General features: G+C 46.7%; 2 protein-coding genes across 4 annotated transcripts in view; one reads left to right on the top strand and one right to left on the bottom strand.

The window, feature by feature from the left end:
* Positions 1-7158, bottom strand: LOC149976980 (uncharacterized). Its single transcript, XM_090203899.1, has 2 exons — positions 6065-7158; positions 1-5797 (listed from the first exon to the last, which is right to left on the bottom strand). The coding sequence occupies exons 1-2, from the start codon at positions 6314-6316 to the stop codon at positions 1766-1768; spliced, it is 4284 nt and encodes a 1427-aa protein (XP_090060025.1). The 5' UTR covers positions 6317-7158; the 3' UTR covers positions 1-1765.
* Positions 7159-10290: 3132 nt separating this feature from the next.
* The window catches only part of LOC110491172 (solute carrier organic anion transporter family member 4A1), a 95347-nt gene continuing 82262 nt past the window's right edge, over positions 10291-23375 (top strand). For all 3 annotated transcript variants that reach the window (XM_090203898.1, XM_090203895.1, XM_090203897.1), the window contains exon 1: positions 10291-10524. The gene's annotated coding sequence lies outside the window, so the exon portion shown is untranslated. The remainder of the gene's footprint in view (positions 10525-23375) is intronic.

The following is a 23375-nucleotide window of genomic DNA, read 5'->3' as shown; positions in this document are numbered from 1 at the left end:
TAAAGTGATAGACCATTTTATTTGTCAAGTTCTCTGCACACAAGCTATAATAAATATGTGAAGGTGAGGAAGATGATAAACGTTATGAAAAGCCTCACCCTAATCTAAAATAGACATTGTTCGTTATAAAAACACAAGTCAACAAGTATGAAATAATTTGATATATGTACAAAAAATGCATATTTACAAGATAGTAAAGTGTTAAACCCAAAACACACACTGTTTATATCACAGGGTTGTGTTGATGTAAAATCTCATTAACTCAATGTGAAATCTGAATCCTAATCAAAACGTCTGCCCCCTAGTGTCATTCAGTAGTTCCCTCAATGCAGTTTTGAAAAGTTAAAGGTTTAAAAGTCAATGTACAGGTGGCATGTTAAATAAAATGTGAGACACGATGATGTGTGTTTAACGAAAGCATTTAGAGAAGCATGTCAAAACTCCCTTTGATTCTGATCAATCCCATGACCAATATCATAATTTCTGCCACTTTGTGTGTCAAAATTACTTGTAGGTTGTTTTACTTTGATGTGACTGGATCTATGATAAGCAGATCCATACCAGACTGTCAGGGGGTCTATGATAAGCAGATCAATACCAGAATACTGTCAGGGGGTCTATGATAAGCAGATCAATACCAGACTTTCATGGGGTCTATGATAAGCAGATCAATACCAGACTGTCAGGGGGTCTATGATAAGCAGATCAATACCAGACTGTCAGAGGGTCTATGATAAGCAGATCAATACCAGCAGATTGCCAGGGGGTCTATGATAAGCAGATCAATACCAGACTGTCAGGGGGTCATGATAAGCAGATCAATACCAGCAGACTGTCAGGGGGTCTATGATAAGCAGATCAATACCAGACTGTCAGGGGGTCTATGATAAGCAGATCAATACCAGACTGTCAGGGGGTCTATGATAAGCAGATCAATACCAGACTGTCAGAGGGTCTATGATAAGCAGATCAATACCAGCAGATTGCCAGGGGGTCTATGATAAGCAGATCAATACCAGACTGTCAGGGGGTCATGATAAGCAGATCAATACCAGACTTTCATGGGGTCTATGATAAGCAGATCAATACCAGACTGTCAGGGGGTCTATGATAAGCAGATCAATACCATCAGACTGCCAGGGGGTCATGATAAGCAGATCAATACCAGCAGACTGTCAGGGGATCTATGATAAGCAGATCAATACCAGACTGTCAGGGGGTCTATGATAAGTGTCACCTTTAGGTCAGATTCATAGGGCCCCAGAGAGAGGGAGACAGGTGTCACCTTTAGGTCAGACTCATAGGGCCCCAGAGAGAGGGAGACAGGTGTCACCTTTAGGTCAGACTCATAGGGCCCCAGAGAGACGGAGACAGGTGTGACCTTTAGGTCAGACTCATAGGGCCCCAGAGAGAGGGAGACAGGTGTCACCTTTAGGTCAGATTCATAGGGCCCCAGAGAGAGGGAGACAGTTGTCACCTTTAGGTCAGACTCATAGGGCCCCAGAGAGACGGAGACAGGTGTGACCTTTAGGTCAGACTCATAGGGCCCCAGAGAGAGGGAGACAGGTGTCACCTTTAGGTCAGACTCATAGGGCCCCAGAGAGAGGGAGACAGGTGTCACCTTTAGGTCAGACTCATAGGGCCCCAGAGAGACGGAGACAGGTGTCACCTTTAGGTCAGACTCATAGGGCCCCAGAGAGAGGGAGACAGGTGTCACCTTTAGGTCAGACTCATAGGGCCCCAGAGAGACGGAGACAGGTGTCACCTATAGGTCAGACTCATAGGGCCCCAGAGAGACGGAGACAGGTGTCACCTTTAGGTCAGACTCATAGGGCCCCAGAGAGAGGGAGACAGGTGTCACAATTAGGTCAGACTCATAGGGCCCCAGAGAGAGGGAGACAGGTGTCACCTTTAGGTCAGACTCATAGGGCCCCAGAGAGACGGAGACAGGTGTCACCTTTAGGTCAGACTCATAGGGCCCCAGAGAGACGGAGACAGGTGTCACCTTTAGGTCAGACTCATAGGGCCCCAGAGAGAGGGAGACAGGTGTCACCTTTAGGTCAGACTCATAGGGCCCCAGAGAGAGGGAGACAGGTGTCACCTTTAGGTCAGACTCATAGGGCCCCAGAGAGACGGAGACAGGTGTGACCTTTAGGTCAGACTCATAGGGCCCCAGAGAGACGGAGACAGGTGTCACCTTTAGGTCAGACTCATAGGGCCCCAGAGAGAGGGAGACAGGTGTCACCTTTAGGTCAGACTCATAGGGCCCCAGAGAGAGGGAGACAGGTGTCACCTTTAGGTCAGACTCATAGGGCCCCAGAGAGACGGAGACAGGTGTGACCTTTAGGTCAGACTCATAGGGCCCCAGAGAGAGGGAGACAGGTGTCACCTTTAGGTCAGACTCATAGGGCCCCAGAGAGAGGGAAACAGGTGTCACCTTTAGGTCAGACTCATAGGACCCCAGAGAGACGGAGACAGTTGTCACCTTTAGGTCAGACTCATAGGGCCCCAGAGAGACGGAGACAGGTGTCACCTTTAGGTCAGACTCATAGGGCCCCAGAGAGAGGGAGACAGGTGTCACCTTTAGGTCAGACTCATAGGGCCCCAGAGAGAGGGAGACAGGTGTCACCTTTAGGTCAGACTCATAGGGCCCCAGAGAGACGGAGACAGGTGTGACCTTTAGGTCAGACTCATAGGGCCCCAGAGAGAGGGAGACAGGTGTCACCTTTAGGTCAGACTCATAGGACCCCAGAGAGACGGAGACAGGTGTCACCTTTAGGTCAGACTCATAGGGCCCCAGAGAGAGGGAGACAGGTGTCACCTTTAGGTCAGACTCATAGGGCCCCAGAGAGAGGGAGACAGGTGTCACCTTTAGGTCAGACTCATAGGGCCCCAGAGAGAGGGAGACAGGTGTCACCTTTAGGTCAGACTCATAGGGCCCCAGAGAGACGGAGACAGGTGTCACCTTTAGGTCAGACTCATAGGGCCCCAGAGAGAGGGAGACAGGTGTCACCTTTAGGTCAGACTCATAGGGCCCCAGAGAGAGGGAGACAGGTGTCACCTTTAGGTCAGACTCATAGGGCCCCAGAGAGAGGGAGACAGGTGTCACCTTTAGGTCAGACTCATAGGGCCCCAGAGAGACGGAGACAGGTGTGACCTTTAGGTCAGACTCATAGGGCCCCAGAGAGAGGGAGACAGGTGTCACCTTTAGGTCAGACTCATAGGACCCCAGAGAGACGGAGACAGGTGTCACCTTTAGGTCAGACTCATAGGGCCCCAGAGAGAGGGAGACAGGTGTCACCTTTAGGTCAGACTCATAGGGCCCCAGAGAGAGGGAGACAGGTGTCACCTTTAGGTCAGACTCATAGGGCCCCAGAGAGAGGGAGACAGGTGTCACCTTTAGGTCAGACTCATAGGGCCCCAGAGAGACGGAGACAGGTGTCACCTTTAGGTCAGACTCATAGGGCCCCAGAGAGAGGGAGACAGGTGTCACCTTTAGGTCAGACTCATAGGGCCCCAGAGAGAGGGAGACAGGTGTCACCTTTAGGTCAGACTCATAGGGCCCCAGAGAGACGGAGACAGGTGTGACCTTTAGGTCAGACTCATAGGGCCCCAGAGAGAGGGAGACAGGTGTCACCTTTAGGTCAGACTCATAGGGCCCCAGAGAGAGGGAGACAGGTGTCACCTTTAGGTCAGACTCATAGGGCCCCAGAGAGACGGAGACAGGTGTCACCTTTAGGTCAGACTCATAGGGCCCTAGAGAGACGGAGACAGGTGTCACCTTTAGGTCAGACTCATAGGGCCCTAGAGAGAGGGAGACAGGTGTCACCTTTAGGTCAGACTCATAGGGCCCCAGAGAGACGGAGACAGGTGTCACCTTTAGGTCAGACTCATAGGGCCCCAGAGAGAGGGAGACAGGTGTCACCTTTAGGTCAGACTCATAGGACCCCAGAGAGACGGAGACAGGTGTCACCTTTAGGTCAGACTCATAGGGCCCCAGAGAGAGGGAGACAGGTGTCACCTTTAGGTCAGACTCATAGGGCCCCAGAGAGAGGGAGACAGGTGTCACCTTTAGGTCAGACTCATAGGGCCCCAGAGAGAGGGAGACAGGTGTCACCTTTAGGTCAGACTCATAGGGCCCCAGAGAGACGGAGACAGGTGTCACCTTTAGGTCAGACTCATAGGGCCCCAGAGAGAGGGAGACAGGTGTCACCTTTAGGTCAGACTCATAGGGCCCCAGAGAGAGGGAGACAGGTGTCACCTTTAGGTCAGACTCATAGGGCCCCAGAGAGACGGAGACAGGTGTGACCTTTAGGTCAGACTCATAGGGCCCCAGAGAGAGGGAGACAGGTGTCACCTTTAGGTCAGACTCATAGGGCCCCAGAGAGAGGGAGACAGGTGTCACCTTTAGGTCAGACTCATAGGGCCCCAGAGAGACGGAGACAGGTGTCACCTTTAGGTCAGACTCATAGGGCCCCAGAGAGACGGAGACAGGTGTCACCTTTAGGTCAGACTCATAGGGCCCCAGAGAGAGGGAGACAGGTGTCACCTTTAGGTCAGACTCATAGGGCCCCAGAGAGACGGAGACAGGTGTCACCTTTAGGTCAGACTCATAGGGCCCCAGAGAGAGGGAGACAGGTGTCACCTTTAGGTCAGACTCATAGGGCCCCAGAGAGACGGAGACAGGTGTCACCTTTAGGTCAGACTCATAGGGCCCCAGAGAGAGGGAGACAGGTGTCACCTTTAGGTCAGACTCATAGGGCCCCAGAGAGACGGAGACAGGTGTCACCTTTAGGTCAGACTCATAGGGCCCCAGAGAGAGGGAGACAGGTGTCACCTTTAGGTCAGACTCATAGGGCCCCAGAGAGAGGGAGACAGGTGTCACCTTTAGGTCAGACTCATAGGGCCCCAGAGAGAGGGAGACAGGTGTCACCTTTAGGTCAGACTCATAGGGCCCCAGAGAGACGGAGACAGGTGTCACCTTTAGGTCAGACTCATAGGGCCCCAGAGAGAGGGAGACAGGTGTCACCTTTAGGTCAGGCTCATAGGGCCCCAGAGAGACGGAGACAGGTGTCACCTTTAGGTCAGACTCATAGGGCCCCAGAGAGAGGGAGACAGGTGTCACCTTTAGGTCAGACTCATAGGGCCCCAGAGAGACGGAGACAGGTGTCACCTTTAGGTCATCCACCCTGGACTTGTATGGACGCTCCTTGGTGGCTCCTTGCGTCTCAGTCGTGTCCTCCCCATGAAGTTCTGGTGGTGGCATGTCCCTGTTCTTTAGTGCCTCCACCTCAGACAAGCCCCGTTCATTCCACCACTGCAGGAAACCCTCACTGTCCGGGATGTTCTGAGCAGATTTCATCATCACCTCCTTCACTTTCCTCTCTGACAGTATCAACTCCATACTCTCTAAATTCCCTCTCATCTTCGTCAAGGTCTTCTCTTCTTTCTCCTGCAACTCATTCTTTATCTGATCTTCCCTCTTCTTCAGAAACTTGTGCATCTCTTCAAACTGGCTGCTGATTTGAGTCCTCAGCTGACAGGACTTAGTCTTGGTTTTTGTCATCTCTTTTTCCTGTTGTTTGGCCAGGTGCTCCACGGAGCTGTTGTCACTAGTGAGGAACTGAAGGGCCTCATCTAGTTCCCTCCTCCTAGCTGAGGCTGCCTCTTTGATAGGTTTAAACTTATGCCCGTCATGCTTCTCTCCGTCCCGGCATATGACGCAAACCAACTGTTGGTCTGTCTCACAGAATAGTTTCAGTTTCTCGTCATGGTCTGGACACAACCACTCTGTCCCCTTAGAAAAAAATAAGTGGAATGAATTATTATTATTATTTTCTCCATAACATCCCAGATAAAGCATACAAAACACAGGTAGTTAATGAAATGTGCAAAAATGCTGACTTGTAATATATTTTCCGTAAAGGTGGCTGGTTCAAATCCTCGGGCCGACTAGGTGAAAAGTATGTCCATGTGCCCTTAAGCAAGGCATTTAACCCTAATTGCTCCTGTAAGTTTCTATGGATAAAAGCATCTACTAAAATGTGAAATGTAAAAAACTCACCCTTGTCTTCTCGTCGCGTACTGGTTCCTCTTTAGCTTTGTCGGCCAAGCTCTTCAGAATGTGATTGGTTGAGAGATTTCCCTCAGCTGTTGAGATTCTAGCCCGGCAATGAGGACACAGATTCTGTGTTCTCCGAAAGTTTGTAAAACATTGTCGACAAAATGAGTGACCACAGGAGAGGCTGACTGGATCAGTGAAGAGAGGGAGACACACAGAACAGGTTAGTTCCTCTACGTACGCTGTAGACGCCATCTCTCACACCTTATCCTTACCTAATCCTGTGTAAAAATGAGGAAACAGCTTTTAGTTTCACATCTATTCATCGTGGTTGTGAAACACTTTAACCACACCCTCTCTACGTGTACATTCAGCTCTACAGACACAGAGACTGACTAATCTACAAATCACCTTGCATCATAAATAACTACTCAATATTATTTGTAGATCAGTCAGTCGGTCACAATTTACCCATGGTACATCACGGCTTTGATGCACAGCCAGAAATTCTTCAGGTACCTGAAAGTAGCAACGAAGTAAAGAAGTCCAACATCACACCCTACTGGTTAATCAGTGAAGAGATATGAGATTCTCTTCAGACCTAGGTGGCACATGAGGAGATTGGCTGAGTCAGGTAGGTGACCTGAGCCAACTCCTTGTGCTTACTGTGGGGAGCATGTTACTGGTCAGGCACCATGTTATGCGGTAGAGCGCACGGTGTCTCCTGTGCGCTATTTTAGCCTGGTGCACTCTATGCTCCTCGCATTTGTCGGGCTAGAATGGGCATCCAGCCAGGACGTATTTTATTTGTAATTGTTTTATTTCACATTTATTTAACCAGGTAGGCTAGTTGAGAACAAGTTCTCATTTACAACTGCGACCTGGCCAAGATAAAGCATAGCAGTGTGAACAGACAACACAGAGTTCCACATGGAGTAAGCAATTAACAAGTCAATAACACAGTAGAAAAAAAAGTCTATATACATTGTGTGCAAAAGGCATGAGGAGGTAGGTGAATAATTACAATTTTGCAGATTAATTAACACTGGAGTGATAAATGATCAGATGGTCATGTACAAGTAGCGATACTGGTGTGTAAAAGAGCAGAAAAGTAAATAAATATAAACCGTATGGGGATGAGGTAGGTAAAATTGGGTGGGCTATTTACGATAGGTTAGCTGCTCAGATAGCAGATGTTTGAAGTTGGTGAGGTAGATAAAAGTCTCCAACTTCAGCGATTTTTGCAATTCGTTCCAGTCACAGGCAGCAGAGGTGTTGGCTTTAGGGATGATCAGTGAGATACACCTGCTGGAGCGCGTGCTACGGGTGGGTGTTGCCATCGTGACCAGTGAACTGAGATAAGGTGGAGCTTTACCTAGCATGGACTTGTAGATGACCTGGACCTGATGACCTGGGTCTGGTGACGAATATGTAGCGAGGGCCAGCCGACTAGAGCATACAGGTAGGTCACAGTGGTGGGTGGTATAAGGTGCTTTAGTAACAAAACGGATGGCACTGTGATAATTGAGCCAGCTCTATGTTCTGGATCTCCAATGCGTCTCCACGGTCCAGTGTATCCTGTGCCTCCTCCCCGCACTCGCCCTGAGGTGCGTGTCCCCAGCCCGGTACCACCAGTTCCGGCACCACGCACCAGGCCTACAGTGCGCCTCGGCAGTCCAGAGCGTCCGGCGACGGTACCCAGTCCAGAGCGTCCGGCGACGGGCCACAGTCCAGAGCGTCCGGCGACGGGCCACAGTCAGGGGGCCTCCGGCGACGGGCCACAGTCCGGGGCCTCCGGCGACGGGCCACAGTCCGGGGCCTCCGGCGACGGGCCACAGTCCGGGGCCTCCGGCGACGGGCCACAGTCCGGGGCCTCCGGCGATGGGCCACAGTCCGGGGCCTCCGGCGACGGGCCACAGTCCGGGGCCTCCGGAGAGGGTACACAGTCCGGGGCCTCCGGAGAGGGTACACAGTCCGGGGTCTCCGGAGAGGGTACACAGTCCGGGGTCTCCGGAGAGGGTACACAGTCCTGAACCTCCGACGACGGGCCACAGACCGGGGCCTCCAGCGACGGGCCCCAGTCCAGAACATCCGGCTACGATCCACACAGCGAGGGTCCCCAGGGGATACTGTCACGCCCTGACCTTAGTTATCTTTGTTTTCTTTATTATTTGGTTAGGTCAGGGTGTGACGAGGGTGGTTTGTGTAGTTTTTGTATTGTTTAGGGGGTTTTCTATGTCTAGGTGTTTATATCTCCATGGTTGCCTAGATTGGTTCTCAATCAGAGGCAGCTGTTTATCGTTGTCTCTGATTGGGGACCATATTTCGGTAGCCATATTCCTTGGGTATTTTGTGGGTTATTGTCTGTGTAGTTGCCTGTCAGTACTCGTGTCTCATAGCTTCACGTTCGTTTTGTTTTGTATAGTTTGTTCAGTGTTAATTCTTCATTAAAATAAGTATGTATTCTTATCACACTGCGCCTTGGTCTCCTCGTTATGACGAGCGTGACTGTGATAAGGGAAGAGATCATTTACATGACAGTGATAAAAGTAGAGAAGTGTCACGCCCTGGCCATAGGGGTTTTTATTCTCTATTTTGGTTAGGCCAGGGTGTGACTTGGGTGGGCATTCTAGTTTCTTTATTTCTATGTTTTGTATTTCTTTGTTTTGGCCGGGTGTGGTTCTCAATCAGGGACAGGTGTCTATCGTTGTCTCTGATTGGGAGCCATACTTCGGTTTGCCTTTTCCCACCTGTGTTTTGTGGGACGTTTTTTGTTTAGTTTGTTTACCTTACAGAACTGTTGGTTTGTCTCTTTGTTATTTTTTGTTCAAAGTGTTCTGAGTTAATAAAAAATCATGAACGCATACCACGGTGCGCTTTGGTCCACTCCTCACTCTTCATCAGACGAGCGTTACAATAAGTAACATGACTGACAAGGGAGAGATAATTAACATGACAGTGAGAGAGAGAGACTCTGCACACTAACTGCACACATATTTTAATTGCATCAACAACAGAAACTTTAAATGCACTGCTTGTGAACTCAACTATAGCAGAAAACAAAACTTCTCATCTGACCACAAAAACAGACAAACCTCTGACACGGAACCCAAACCGGCTGCGCGGGTGCGACATCGTGCATAAATGTATTTTGTCCCCCCACACCAAACACGATCACGACACGCAGGTTAAAATATCAAAACAAACTCTGAACCAATGACATTAATTTGGGGACAATTTAGCTAGTTAGCTTACACTTGCTAGCTAATTTGTCCTATTTAGCTAGCTTGCTGTTGCTAGCTAATTTGTCCTGGGATATAAACATTAGGTTGTTATTTTACCTGAAATGCACAAGGTCCTCTACTCTGACAAATCCACACATAAAAACGGTCAACCGAATCGTTTGTAGTCATCTCTCCTTCCAGGCCTTTTCATCTTTTAGCTTATATGGTGATTGGCATCTAAACTTTCAATCAATGTGGGTATAACCAATGAGGAGATGGCACGTGGGTACCTGCTTCTATAAACCAATGAGGAGATGGGAGAGGCAGGACTTGCAGCGCAATCTGTCAGAAATAGGAATTACTTCTATTTTTTAGCCCTTGGCAACGCAGACGCTCGTTGGCGTGCACGAGCAGTGTGGGTGCAATAATTTAATAACATGGATTTCTAAATTTATTTTGCAATGCTCGCGCACGCAACGCGAGCGGTATGAGACTGGGATGCACTTGCTCTGCCTCTGACACGCACCCTACAGCCACTAAGGAGAGCCTAACATCCGGGGGAACATCACTTCCTGAAGAAGAAGGTGCTACTGCAAACTGCAATCCTCAGATGGCCTCAACATGACAACCCAAACGTGACATGGATTTAATTACACCCAGACAGGGTTGCAGACTAGCCTACTTCTTAGCCTACAACACAACAGCAGTGAAAGAAAAATGTCAACTTGTAAATATGGAAAACCATAAACATATTGGTAGGCTACAGTAGAAGCTTCTCCAAAATCATTCTCATTCTTCTAGTCTACACGTTCTCCCATTTAACATTGCATCATGTACACTGTTGAAATGAACGACATCTCCATGTAGCCTAGACTCATAATTCCACATAATATTGTTTAAATTTTTTTTTTTAAAGTCACCGTGAAGCCACAACTCACTCATATCGACACCTCTCATACGCGAGATCCTGCATCACGCCAATTGGTCCAGACGCGATAGCGCCATAGGGGGGCGGATATCATTGGGCGACATCAGCCTCTTTGAATGTGCGGATCAAGCAGCGTTTAGCGGCCACACGACGCTGCCGCCATAGACCTAGAATAACTGCGAGGACCAACAAATTACGAACGACGTTCCATGTCATTGTACATTTCCGTAGAAATTTGAATCATGACTTCATCCACTCGAAGGCATCAGGGTCGAGAGACAACGGTTGGGTACCTAAAAGAACATTAGCATGTAAGTATCTTACATTTTGTATCTGACACATCAGTGTTTCCAGTTCCGTACATGGATGCTCTGTATTTATGGTTTATGGATGCTCTCAGGGAGTTCTGTATCCCGATGGCCAGCATCATCAGCATGCTCTCGGTCTATGGCTGTCACTACTGTAGCCTAATGGCAACGTGGATGCCGTGGCGTTACCCGGTCGAGCACATGTTTTACGCCTACACATGAATGAAATATTCACTCTCAGGTCCACACAGCTTACATCTTTATCACGAATGATAAACTCCTTAAATCACTGTTGTTAATCAGTCACATCTGGCTCAAAAGACGGTTGATAAATAGACAAAAGGGTCGTTGTGCTGCATCAACATCTGTCTGTAGTCTATTTAATCCCTTACAAGCCTGCTCCCTTTAATCCATCGGCTGCAATACAAAGGAATTATGTGTATAGTTAGTTATTACAGCAGGGTTCCCCAATTACATTACAACATTTGGACTATGTTTCCTTGAAAGGATGGTCGGGGGACTAGGAACATAGTTAAACCAGAGAATCATTTCGAACCTTGATTACATGCGGATAAAATCACATACTATACGTCTCTCTATGCGTGGGAATACTTGGGAACAGATTTCCTAAATTAAAATCACTTTGAGTTGCTTTCCTGGTGTTTTTATGTCAATAATCCTAATAAAAAAACATTTAAAAAACGGTTTGATCATTATCATTATTATTATTATTATTATTATTATTAATGTTATTGACCGTTATACCATTAGATGGGTCTGGCCAGCTGGGTGTTCAACCAGTCTTTGCTGGGAACACTGACATGTAACACTGTTACTATGTATGAGAGGATTTACTCTCATGATGTCTTGGTTCTCAGCGCATGGATTTGCCCATCGTGAGGGTGTGTTGAGGCGTCACACAGGAATACAATGGAGGAAAACGAAACGGAAATGTATATAGGACAACACTAAACAACCTGATGGCTTAATTTATCTACCTCGTTTTACAAACGAACGTGTAGGTTATTATTAGTCCGTTATAATAGTGCCACTGCCGCGGGGATTATTTGGTCTCACTGTCAGTTTATAGTAGGCTACATATCTGCTATTTGAGCGCGCAATATGTAGGCTATTTATATATATATATATATATGGCTAGACGTTTTTGATACATAGGCTACTGGATTTTCGGTTCTGTTCGCCTCATTTGTCTACGCATTCGCGCAAAGAACTTATTTCCCGCGCGCAACATAGTTTCATGTTATTGCATTAACTCCGGTTAAACACGGTGAAATAGTGACTGACACCTGCGTCTCTTGTGTGGCTTCATTTGATGTAGATCAACATGAAAGTATTACAACAATACATGCATGCAGTCGCTAAACGTTACTGTGTGTGGAGGCACTGTGCACCCGTTCTAAACTATTCCAAAAACATGTGATATAGGCCTAGATAGACTATGAGTCATAATAACCTATAAGTACTCATAAGGAACTGGTTTTCCAATCGTTTTTCCACCATTCATTTTTTCCCATAGGGGATTTTAGAAACACTTAAAATAAGGGCTGTGTTTCATGTAGGTTTACCCTGGTGTGACGTTTTGATAATCATGTAAATCTCTCTCGGGCAAGGTGACTTTTATCAACATATTCCCCCGTATTTACATAGTGGGAAAATGATTGCAACCATTTCCCAGTTTGACCACTAGGTTTTATGGGTGTTATGGCACCTTCACTATGGGGCTCTATAAGGCGGGCTCAATGAATAATAGCCTAAATATCAACCCTCTTAAAATATCAACCTCATACTTACTCGTGGAAGGTGAGTCATACACCATGCACCACAATCTAACTCAACACATATCTGTGATACAAAGTTGTAGCCTAGGTTCTGTAGCCTAGGGTCTGTAGCCTAGGTTCTGTAGCCTAGGGTCTGTAGCCTAGGGTCTGTAGCCTAGGGTCTGTAGCCTAGGGTCTGTATCCTATGGTCTGTAGCCTAGGTTCTGTAGCCTACTACAGGGTCTATATTAGAGGTCAAACGAGTATGATTTTTCAATACCGTTACCGATTATTGGAGGAACAAAAAAGCCGATACCGATTAATCGGCCGATTTTTATTAAATTTTTCTTTGTAATGATGACAATTACAACAATACTGAATTAACAGTTATTTTAACTTAATATAAAACATCAATAAAATCAATTTAGCCTCAAATAAATAATGAAACATGTTCAATTTGGTTTAAATAATGCAAAAACAAAGTGTTGGAGAAGAAAGTAATGTGCCATGTAAAAAAGCTAACGTTTCAGTTCCTTGCTCAGAACATGAGAACATATGAAAGTTGGTAGTCCTTTTAACATGAGACTTCAATATTCCAAGGTAAGAGGTTTTAGGTTGTAGTTAATATAGTATTTATAGGACTATTTCTCTCTATACCATTTCTATTTCATATACCTTTGACTATTGGATGTTCTTATAGGCACTATAGTATTGCCAGTGAAACAGTATAGCTTCCGTCCCCCTCCTTGCCCCTACCTGGGCTCGAACCAGGAACACATCGACAACAGCCACACTCAAAGCATCGTTACCCATCACTCCACTTGCAGAGCAAGGGGAATAACTACTCCAAATCTAAAAGCGAGTGATGTTTGAAACAGTATTAGCGCTCACCCAGCTAACTAGCTAGCCATTTCACATTGGTTACACCAGCCATTAGGCTGATAGGCTTGAAGTCATGAACAGCGCTGTGCTTGCTGCTGCTGCTCAGTCAGACTGCTCTATCAAATCAGACTTGATTATAACATAATAACACACAGAAATACGAGCCTTAGGTCATTAATATGATCGAATCCGGAAACTATCATTTCGAAAACAAAACGTTTATTATTTCAGTGAAATACTGAACCGTTATGTATTGTATCTAACGGGTGGCATCCCTAAGTCTAAATATTCTTGTTACATTGCACAACCTTCAATGTTATGTCATAATTACATAAAATTCTGGCAAATTAGTTCGCAATGAGCCAGGCAGCCCAAACTGTTGCATATACCCTGACTCTGCGTGCAATGAACACAAGAGAAGTGACACAATTTCACCTGGTTAATATTGCCTGCTAAACTGGATCAGTAGTTATAAGATAAGTTTAATGCTAGCTAGCAATTTACCTTGGCTTCTACTACATTCGCGTAACAGGCAGGCTACTCGTGGAGTGCAATGGTTAGAGCGTTGGACTAGTTAACTGTGAGGTTGCAAGTTTGGAACCCCTGAGCTGACAAGGTGAAAATCTGTCGTTCTGCCCCTGAACAAGGCAGTTAATCCACAGTTCCTAGACAGTCATTGAAAATAATAATGTGTTCTTAACTGACTTGCCTGGTTAAATAAAAGGTATTAAAAAAAACAAATTGTTTGTGTAAATAAAAATTTTATTGGAAATCGGCACCCAAAAACACCGATTTCCGATTGTTATGGAAACTTGAAATCGGTCCTAATTAATCGGCCATTCCGATTAATCGGTCGACCTCTAGTCTGTATCCTATGGTCTGTAGCCTATGGTTCCCATCATTTGTATATTTAAGCAATAAGGCACCTTGGGGGTTTGTGGTATATTGGCAATATATCATGGCTAATGGCTGGTCTTAGCCACGACTCAACGCAGAGTGTCTGGACACAGCCCTTAGCCGTGGTATATTACCCATAGCCCTCAGCCGTGGCAGTATACCACAAACCCCCAAGGGGCCTTATTGCTATTCTTTTTTATTTAATTTTTTATTTAACCTTTATTTAACTAGGCAAGTCAGTTATGAACAAATTCTTACTTTCAATGACGGCCTAGGAGCAGTGGGTTAACTGCCTGTTCAGGATATGAACTGGTTACCAATGTAATTACAACAGTAAAAATACATGTTTTGCCATACCCGTGGTACACGGTCTGATATACCAGCTGCCAGCCAATCAGCATTCAGGCCTCGAACCACCCAGTGTATAATAGCCTATATAGCATACTGAAATAAACTAAAATGTCCCTATACCTTGAAAGTATACCTGGGGATATATTGTCACATATTACACTATACCTGCCAGACCTGGTTTGACACACAGCTGTTTTAAGAGTGATTCCTAGCAACACTTGGTCCCTTGTCCCTTATACATAGGCCTAATTGACAGGGGTCTGCCATGTGAGCTTGTCCACTGTTAAGTTCCCATTGACCGTGGTTTAAACCCCCCCATCCCACAGGAGACCACTACTCACTGTAAAAACCACATGAATCATTAATCCTGTTGACCGAATGACTGCATGGGTCATAAGCATAGTGTGTTGAAGCAGTCAAACCAATCACATCCCCAGACCCTCCCCCAGGACCTCCCATGTCACTCATACTAGGTTTGGTTTTCTCCCAGCAGAACTCCGGTTGGCCGAAGTGAGTGTCTGTGCCTGGCATACTAATTTGAGAATTTTGTTATCAATGTTCATAAACTTTCAATTAATTTACTCAGTCTGCAACCCAGCGTTTGTAAGATTCTGGTTTAAATGAAACAGACAGATTTCTCAGCTTTACAGTAGTCAAAATGTTTATTCACGAGGACGTCCTAGTCCGTTGTACAAAAATATACATTTTATACTGGCTCCTTACGCACATACCTTCACACACAAACAGTAGATATCCTACGCACATACATACAAGTTCAAGTCTTAAGCTACGCCCTGCTCAGACAGTCTGTGTTTTTCCACTACACAGATACATTGTTTAATCTGCAACATGTTTCATCATTTTCTGCAAGCCTAACAGTTTCTCCCCTCCACGGGGGGAGACAGAATGTCCTGTAAGGAACACAGTAGGACAGCTTGTCTGTCGATAGCTCCTCTTATCGTTTGTTTCCCACATGCACCCTGCCTACATACTAAAAAGGATCAAAAGGTCCTTGTTCTAATTCTGACTAAAACTACACACATCATCAGATTATAGTTTTAGGATTCTAATACATTTCATACAATAATATGGTTTCAGAGTGGAATTATTTAATAATTATCTTTAGAGATATACATTATTTTATCACATACTCACTTAATAGACATTTGCTTGAAAAACAAACCAAAAAAAGCGTCAAATTTGACTGTTTGTCCCTCTCGAGACGCCGTGGGAAAAAATACACTTCCTCAAAATAGTCTGAATTAATCTTAGATAAATCAAAGAATCTATAATTAATTTAGACATTTTTGCAGAGGAGGGCCTTTGTCCCACAATTGAACACCTAACTAAGATATCTGGTGTAGTATTTCTCAAGTGAAAAAATGTCCACGCAAACTCGTCGTCTGTCATCTAATTAAAGAAGCCCTACTGTTGACCAATCACCGACGAAGGGGCGTAGACTTCGGCTACCAAACATCGACAAGCCTCAAGAAAGAAAAAAAAACACTGCTGAACACCAAAACAAACTAAAATGTCACAAAATGTTGGCATAATGTACTGGGAAGCATACGGTAAGGTTTACTGTGTGGATGGAGAGGTTATCCTCTGTGTGTCAGGGTGTTATGGAGAGGTTATCCTCTGTGTGTCAGGGTGTAATAGAGAGGGTATCCTCTGTGTCAGGGTGTAATGGAGAGGGTATCCTCTGTGTCAGGGTGTTATGGAGAGGGTATCCTCTGTGTGTCAGGGTGTAATGGAGAGGTTATCCTCTGTGTGTCAGGGTGTAATGGAGAGGGTATCCTCTGTGTCAGGGTGTAATGGAGAGGTTATCCTCTGTGTGTCAGGGTGTAATGGAGAGGGTATCCTCTGTGTGTCTGGGTGTAATGGAGAGGGTATCCTCCGTGTGTCAGGGTGTAATGGAGAGGGTATCCTCTGTGTGTCAGGGTGTAATGGAGAGGGTATCCTCTGTGTGTCAGGGTGTAATGGAGAGGGTATCCTCTGTGTGTCAGGGTGTAATGGAGAGGGTATCCTCTGTGTGTCAGGGTGTAATGGAGAGGGTATCCTCTGTGTGTCAGGGTGTAATGGCGAGGGTATCCTCTGTGTGTCAGGGTGTAATGGAGAGGGTATCCTTTGTGTGTCAGGGTGTAATGGCGAGGGTATCCTCTGTGTGTCAGGGTGTAATGGAGAGGTTATCCTCTGTGTGTCAGGGTGTAATGGAGAGGGTATCCTCTGTGTCAGGGTGTAATGGAGAGGTTATCCTCTGTGTGTCAGGGTGTTATGGAGAGGGTATCCTCTGTGTGTCAGGGTGTAATAGAGAGGGTATCCTCTGTGTCAGGGTGTTATGGAGAGGGTATCCTCTGTGTGTCAGGGTGTAATGGAGAGGTTATCCTCTGTGTGTCAGGGTGTAATGGAGAGGGTATCCTCTGTGTGTCAGGGTGTAATGGAGAGGGTATCCTCTGTGTGTCAGGGTGTAATGGAGAGGGTATCCTCTGTGTGTCAGGGTGTTATGGAGAGGGTATCCTCTGTGTGTCAGGGTGTAATGGAGAGGGTATCCTCTGTGTGTCAGGGTGTAATGGAGAGGGTATCCTCTGTGTGTCAGGGTGTTATGGAGAGGGTATCCTCTGTGTGTCAGGGTGTAATGGAGAGGTTATCCTCTGTGTGTCAGGGTGTAATGGAGAGGGTATCCTCTGTGTGTCAGGGTGTTATGGAGAGGGTATCCTCTGTGTGTCAGGTTTTAATGGAGAGGGTATCCTCTGTGTGTCAGGGTGTAATGGAGAGGGTATCCTCTGTGTGTCAGGGTGTAATGGAGAGGGTATCCTCTGTGTGTCATGGTGTTATGGAGAGGGTATCCTCTGTGTGTCAGGTTTTAATGGAGAGGCTATCCTCTGTGTGTCAGGGTGTAATGGAGAGGCTATCCTCTGTGTGTCAGGGTGTAATGGAGAGGGTATCCTCTGTGTCAGGGTGTAATGGAGAGGTTATCCTCTGTGTGTCAGGGTGTAATGGAGAGGGTATCCTCTGTGTGTCAGGGTGTAATGGAGAGGGTATCCTCTGTGTGTCAGGGTGTAATGGAGAGGGTATCCTCTGTGTGTCAGGGTGTAATGGAGAGGGTATCCTCTGTGTGTCAGGGTGTAATGGCGAGGGTATCCTCTGTGTGTCAGGGTGTAATGGAGAGGGTATCCTTTGTGTGTCAGGGTGTAATGGCGAGGGTATCCTCTGTGTGTCAGGGTGTAATGGAGAGGTTATCCTCTGTGTGTCAGGGTGTAATGGAGAGGGTATCCTCTGTGTCAGGGTGTAATGGAGAGGTTATCCTCTGTGTGTCAGGGTGTTATGGAGAGGGTATCCTCTGTGTGTCAGGGTGTAATAGAGAGGGTATCCTCTGTGTCAGGGTGTTATGGAGAGGGTATCCTCTGTGTGTCAGGGTGTAATGGAGAGGTTATCCTCTGTGTGTCAGGGTGTAATGGAGAGGGTATCCTCTGTGTGTCAGGGTGTAATGGAGAGGGTATCCTCTGTGTGTCAGGGTGTAATGGAGAGGGTATCCTCTGTGTGTCAGGGTGTAATGGAGAGGTTATCCTCTGTGTGTCAGGGTGTAATGGAGAGGGTATCCTCTGTGTGTCAGGGTGTAATGGAGAGGGTATCCTCTGTGTGTCAGGGTGTAATGGAGAGGGTATCCTCTGTGTGTCAGGGTGTAATGGAGAGGGTATCCTCTGTGTGTCAGGGTGTAATGGCGAGGGTATCCTCTGTGTGTCAGGGTGTAATGGAGAGGGTATCCTTTGTGTGTCAGGGTGTAATGGAGAGGGTATCCTCTGTGTGTCAGGGTGTAATGGAGAGGGTATCCTCTGTGTGTCAGGGTGTTATGGAGAGGGTATCCTCTGTGTGTCAGGGTGTAATGGAGAGGGTATCCTCTGTGTGTCAGGGTGTAATGGAGAGGGTATCCTCTGTGTGTCAGGGTGTTATGGAGAGGGTATCCTCTGTGTGTCAGGGTGTAATGGAGAGGTTATCCTCTGTGTGTCAGGGTGTAATGGAGAGGGTATCCTCTGTGTGTCAGGGTGTTATGGAGAGGGTATCCTCTGTGTGTCAGGTTTTAATGGAGAGGGTATCCTCTGTGTGTCAGGGTGTAATGGAGAGGGTATCCTCTGTGTGTCAGGGTGTAATGGAGAGGGTATCCTCTGTGTGTCATGGTGTTATGGAGAGGGTATCCTCTGTGTGTCAGGTTTTAATGGAGAGGCTATCCTCTGTGTGTCAGGGTGTAATGGAGAGGCTATCCTCTGTGTGTCAGGGTGTAATGGAGAGGGTATCCTCTGTGTCAGGGTGTAATGGAGAGGTTATCCTCTGTGTGTCAGGATGTAATGGAGAGGGTATCCTCTGTGTGTCAGGGTGTAATGGAGAGGGTATCCTCTGTGTGTCAGGGTGTTATGGAGAGGGCATCCTCTGTGTCAGGGTGTAATGGAGAGGTTATCCTCTGTGTGTCAGGGTGTAATGGAGAGGTTATCCTCTGTGTGTCAGGGTGTAATGGAGAGGGCATCCTCTGTGTGTCAGGGTGTAATGGAGAGGTTATCCTCTGTGTCAGGGTGTAATGGCCAGGTTATCCTCTGTGTGTCAGGGTGTAATGGCCAGGTTATCCTCTGTGTGTCAGGGTGTAATGGAGAGGCTATCCTCTGTGTGTCAGGGTGTAATGGAGAGGGTATCCTCTGTGTGTCAGGGTGTAATGGAGAGGTTATCCTCTGTGTCAGTGTGTAATGGCCAGGTTATCCTCTGTGTGTCAGGGTGTAATGGAGAGGGTATCCTCTGTGTGTCAGGGTGTAATGGGGTGTAATGGAGAGGGTATCCTCTGTGTTTCAGGGTGTTATGGGTCAGGGTGTTATGGAGAGGGTATCCTCTCTGTGTCAGGGTGTAATGGAGAGGGTATCATCTGTGTGTCAGGGTGTAATGGGGTGTAATGGAGAGGGTATCCTCTGTGTTTCAGGGTGTTATGGGTCAGGGTGTTATGGAGAGGGTATCCTCTGTGTCAGGGTGTATTGTCAGGGTGTTATGGAGAGGGGATCCTCTGTGTGTCAGGGGTTATGTCAGGGTGTAATTGGTATTATGGACACACATCCTCTGTGTGTCAGGGTGTTATGTCAGGTGGTTAAGTCAGGGTGTTATGTCAGGGGGTTATGCCAGGGGGTTATGTCAGGGTGTAATGTCAGGGTGTAATGTCAGGGTGTAATGTCAGGGTGTAATGTCAGGGTGTTATGTCAGGGTGTTATGTCAGGGTGTTATGTCAGGGTGTTATGTCAGGGTGTAATGTCAGGGGGTAATGTCAGGGTGTTATGTCAGGGTGTTATGTCAGGGTGTTATGTCAGGGTGTAATGTCAGGGTGTTATGTCAGGGTGTTATGTCAGGGTGTAATGTCAGGGTGTAATGTCAGGGTGTAATGTCTGGGTGTAATGTCTGGGTGTTATGTCAGGGTTTAATGTCAGGGTGTAATGTCAGGGTGTAATGTCAGGGTGTTATGTCAGGGTGTAATGTCAGGGGGTTATGTCAGGGGGTTATGTCAGGGGGTTATGTCAGGGGGTTATGTCAGGGGGTAATGTCAGGGGATTATGTCAGGATGTGGTTGCAATAAATGAGATAGATGTGAATCATATTACGCTATGATCCAAAGATCATCTATTTTAGAGAAATTGTGGGTATCAACAGTCATACAGCGTGATGTTTTATTTAATATGTGTGTGTTTTTGTGTGTGTGCATATGCTACGATTGCATGATTGTGTGTGTGTGTGTGCATATGCTACGATTGCATGATTGTGTGTGTGTGTGTGTGTGTGTGCTTTATCCCTTCTGCGCAAGGTCTCCAGAAGGCCTGGTTGAGGAATTGACAGGACAGGATAATGCCTACGGTCTGCAGGTCCCTGCTATAAGCCCATGCAATAGAAACCGCAGCCATCGACACTCTGTTTCTGGTTAGGGACGTTCAGCCTCCTTCCTCTTCCTGCCACATGCTCCCTATTTGGGCCTGGCAAGCGGATATTGCCCGAGTGAGCAGAATTCTTTCACAATAAGGAGAAGTAGCCACCAAAACTGACCACTTATCAGTCATATGCCGTGTGTTTGTGGATCGCAGGTCAGCTGTTTGTTCACCCGCTGGCAATTGTTAATTACCCATCAGCACCTGCCTGACTACATGTGATAAAGTGAAAACCTCAATTGTGCTGCTTTCGTGTGTCCCGTTAACAGTTTGCAGCAGATAGAAAGTGTACAGACACAGGTGCCAAAGGTCCTAGTTATTCTACTAAAATGTTGCAGTCTGGCTTTATTTTTTTAAAAGGTTGACATTTAAATACCAAAAAAAATAAATAAAACCTGTAACAAAATAGAAACATGTGGACCAATTACAGCACCATTGGAGCTGTAGCCTAAGATGGCGACTCAACTACAATAGAGTGGACCCTACAGCAAAGCACCATTCAACCTTGAAAACATGGTTTAAGTTGACATGCTAATGAAAAGGGGAACCATCGCGTTCTCCCAGAAGCATGGTTTAAGTTGACATGCTACTGAAAAGGGGAACCATCGCGTTCTCCCAGAAGCATGGTTTAAGTTGACATGCTAATGAAAAGGGGAACCATCGCGTTCTCCCAGAAGCACGGTTTAAGTTGACATGCTAATGAAAAGGGGAACCATCGCGTTCTCCCAGAGGCATGGTTTAAGTTGACATGCTAATAAAAAGGGGAACCATTGCGTTCTCCCAGAAGCTTGGCTGGTGTGTAAAACCCGCCAATTCAGACAAACTATAAAGTTTCAACGTTACAACAACCTATAGCTCTGTTTTTTTGTTGTTGTTATTCGTAGTTGTTAAATACTCTTTGATTAGGGTGGTCGCAACATATTATGCACATCTGCAAGCATAGCAGCAAATGACAAGTATTATATATCTATTTGGTCTTAATATGTTAAAAAGCTAATATGTTAAAACGCAAATTTGTTGTTTTTTCCCGATATGGTTTGTGCGCTGATTGAGTTTGACACCCCTGGCCTAGCGTATCTATTTATGTAGCTAGCTAATTATTATAAGGTGAAAACATGGAGCCTAACATTAGCGAGGCTAGCTGCTGGGAGAATGTCATGTCATTGGAGGAGTAGGTGAATGAATGATCAACTTTTTCCCCTCATTTCGTTTTTCAGTTTTGTGGCTTTTGGTGAATGTGCTCAAATTATCTAAAGTCACGCTGTTGCTACTGCATGTAAACACACAGTCCAGTTCAAAGTCAATGACAACAGGCCCGTGTGGCAAATGTCTTTTTTACATATAGGCCTACTGTAACTCTGATTGGCTATGGCGCACCGTTTTGTGTAGACTCCGGTTCTGGACAGGACAGAGTTTTTTCAGTTTTACTTCCTGCAGTATTAATTGTCCCACTCTATATTGCTATAGAATTTTCACAAATGCCTTGCTATATGTCATTCTCAAACATTCTATGCATTTATGAAAACGTTAAAAAACGCTAAGTAAAAAAAATCCACATCCATATTATCGGTGTCCGGGGAACAGTGGGTTAACTGCCTTTTTCAGGGGAACAGTGGGTTAAACTGCCTTGTTCAGGGGAACAGTGGGTTAACTGCCTTGCTCAGGGGAACAGTGGGTTAACTGCCTTGCTCAGGGGAACAGTGGGTTAACTGCCTTGTTCAGGGGAACAGTGGGTTAACTGCCTTGTTCAGGGGAACAGTGGGTTAACTGCCTTGTTCAGGGGAACAGTGGGTTAACTGCCTTGTTCAAGGGAACAGCGGGTTAACTGCCTTGCTCAGGGGAACAGTGGGTTAAACTGCCTTGTTCAGGGGAACAGTGGGTTAAACTGCCTTGTTCAGGGGAACAGTGGGTTAACTGCCTTGTTCAGGGGAACAGTGGGTTAACTGCCTTGTTCAGGGGAACAGTGGGTTAACTGCCTTGCTCAGGGGAACAGTGGGTTAAACTGCCTTGTTCAGGGGAACAGTGGGTTAAACTGCCTTGTTCAGGGGAACAGTGGGTTAACTGCCTTGCTCAGGGGAACAGTGGGTTAAACTGCCTTGTTCAGGGGAACAGTGGGTTAAACTGCCTTGTTCAGGGGAACAGTGGGTTAAACTGCCTTGCTCAGGGGAACAGTGGGTTAACTGCCTTGCTCGGGGGAACAGTGGATTAACTGCCTTGCTCAGGGGAACAGTGGGTTAACTGCCTTGTTCAGGGGAACAGTGGGCTAACTGCCTTGCTCAGGGGAACTGTGGGTTAACTGCCTTGCTCAGGGGAACAGTGGGTTAACTGCCTTGCTCAGGGGAACAGTGGGTTAACTGCCTTGTTCAGGGGAACAGTGGATTAACTGCCTTGCTCGGGGGAACAGTGGGTTAACTGCCTTGCTCGGGGGAACAGTGGGTTAACTGCCTTGCTCGGGGAAACAGTGGGTTAACTGCCTTGCTCGGGGGAACAGTGGGTTAAACTGCCTTGTTCAGGGGAACAGTGGGTTAACTGCCTTGCTCAGGGGAACAGTGGGTTAACTGCCTTGCTCAGGGGAACAGTGGGTTAACTGCCTTGTTCAAGGGAACAGCGGGTTAACTGCCTTGCTCAGGGGAACAGTGGGTTAAACTGCCTTGTTCAGGGGAACAGTGGGTTAAACTGCCTTGTTCAGGGGAACAGTGGGTTAACTGCCTTGTTCAGGGGAACAGTGGGTTAACTGCCTTGTTCAGGGGAACAGTGGGTTAACTGCCTTGCTCAGGGGAACAGTGGGTTAAACTGCCTTGTTCAGGGGAACAGTGGGTTAAACTGCCTTGTTCAGGGGAACAGTGGGTTAACTGCCTTGCTCAGGGGAACAGTGGGTTAAACTGCCTTGTTCAGGGGAACAGTGGGTTAAACTGCCTTGTTCAGGGGAACAGTGGGTTAAACTGCCTTGCTCAGGGGAACAGTGGGTTAATTGCCTTGCTCGGGGGAACAGTGGATTAAC

This window comes from Oncorhynchus mykiss, chromosome 16 (genome assembly GCF_057628025.1).
Source record: "Oncorhynchus mykiss isolate SJ-2025 chromosome 16, ASM5762802v1, whole genome shotgun sequence".
Lineage (NCBI taxonomy): Eukaryota > Metazoa > Chordata > Actinopteri > Salmoniformes > Salmonidae > Oncorhynchus > Oncorhynchus mykiss.
The sequence above is the reverse complement of the archived record's forward strand: the minus strand, read 5'-3'. Positions and strand labels throughout refer to the sequence as shown.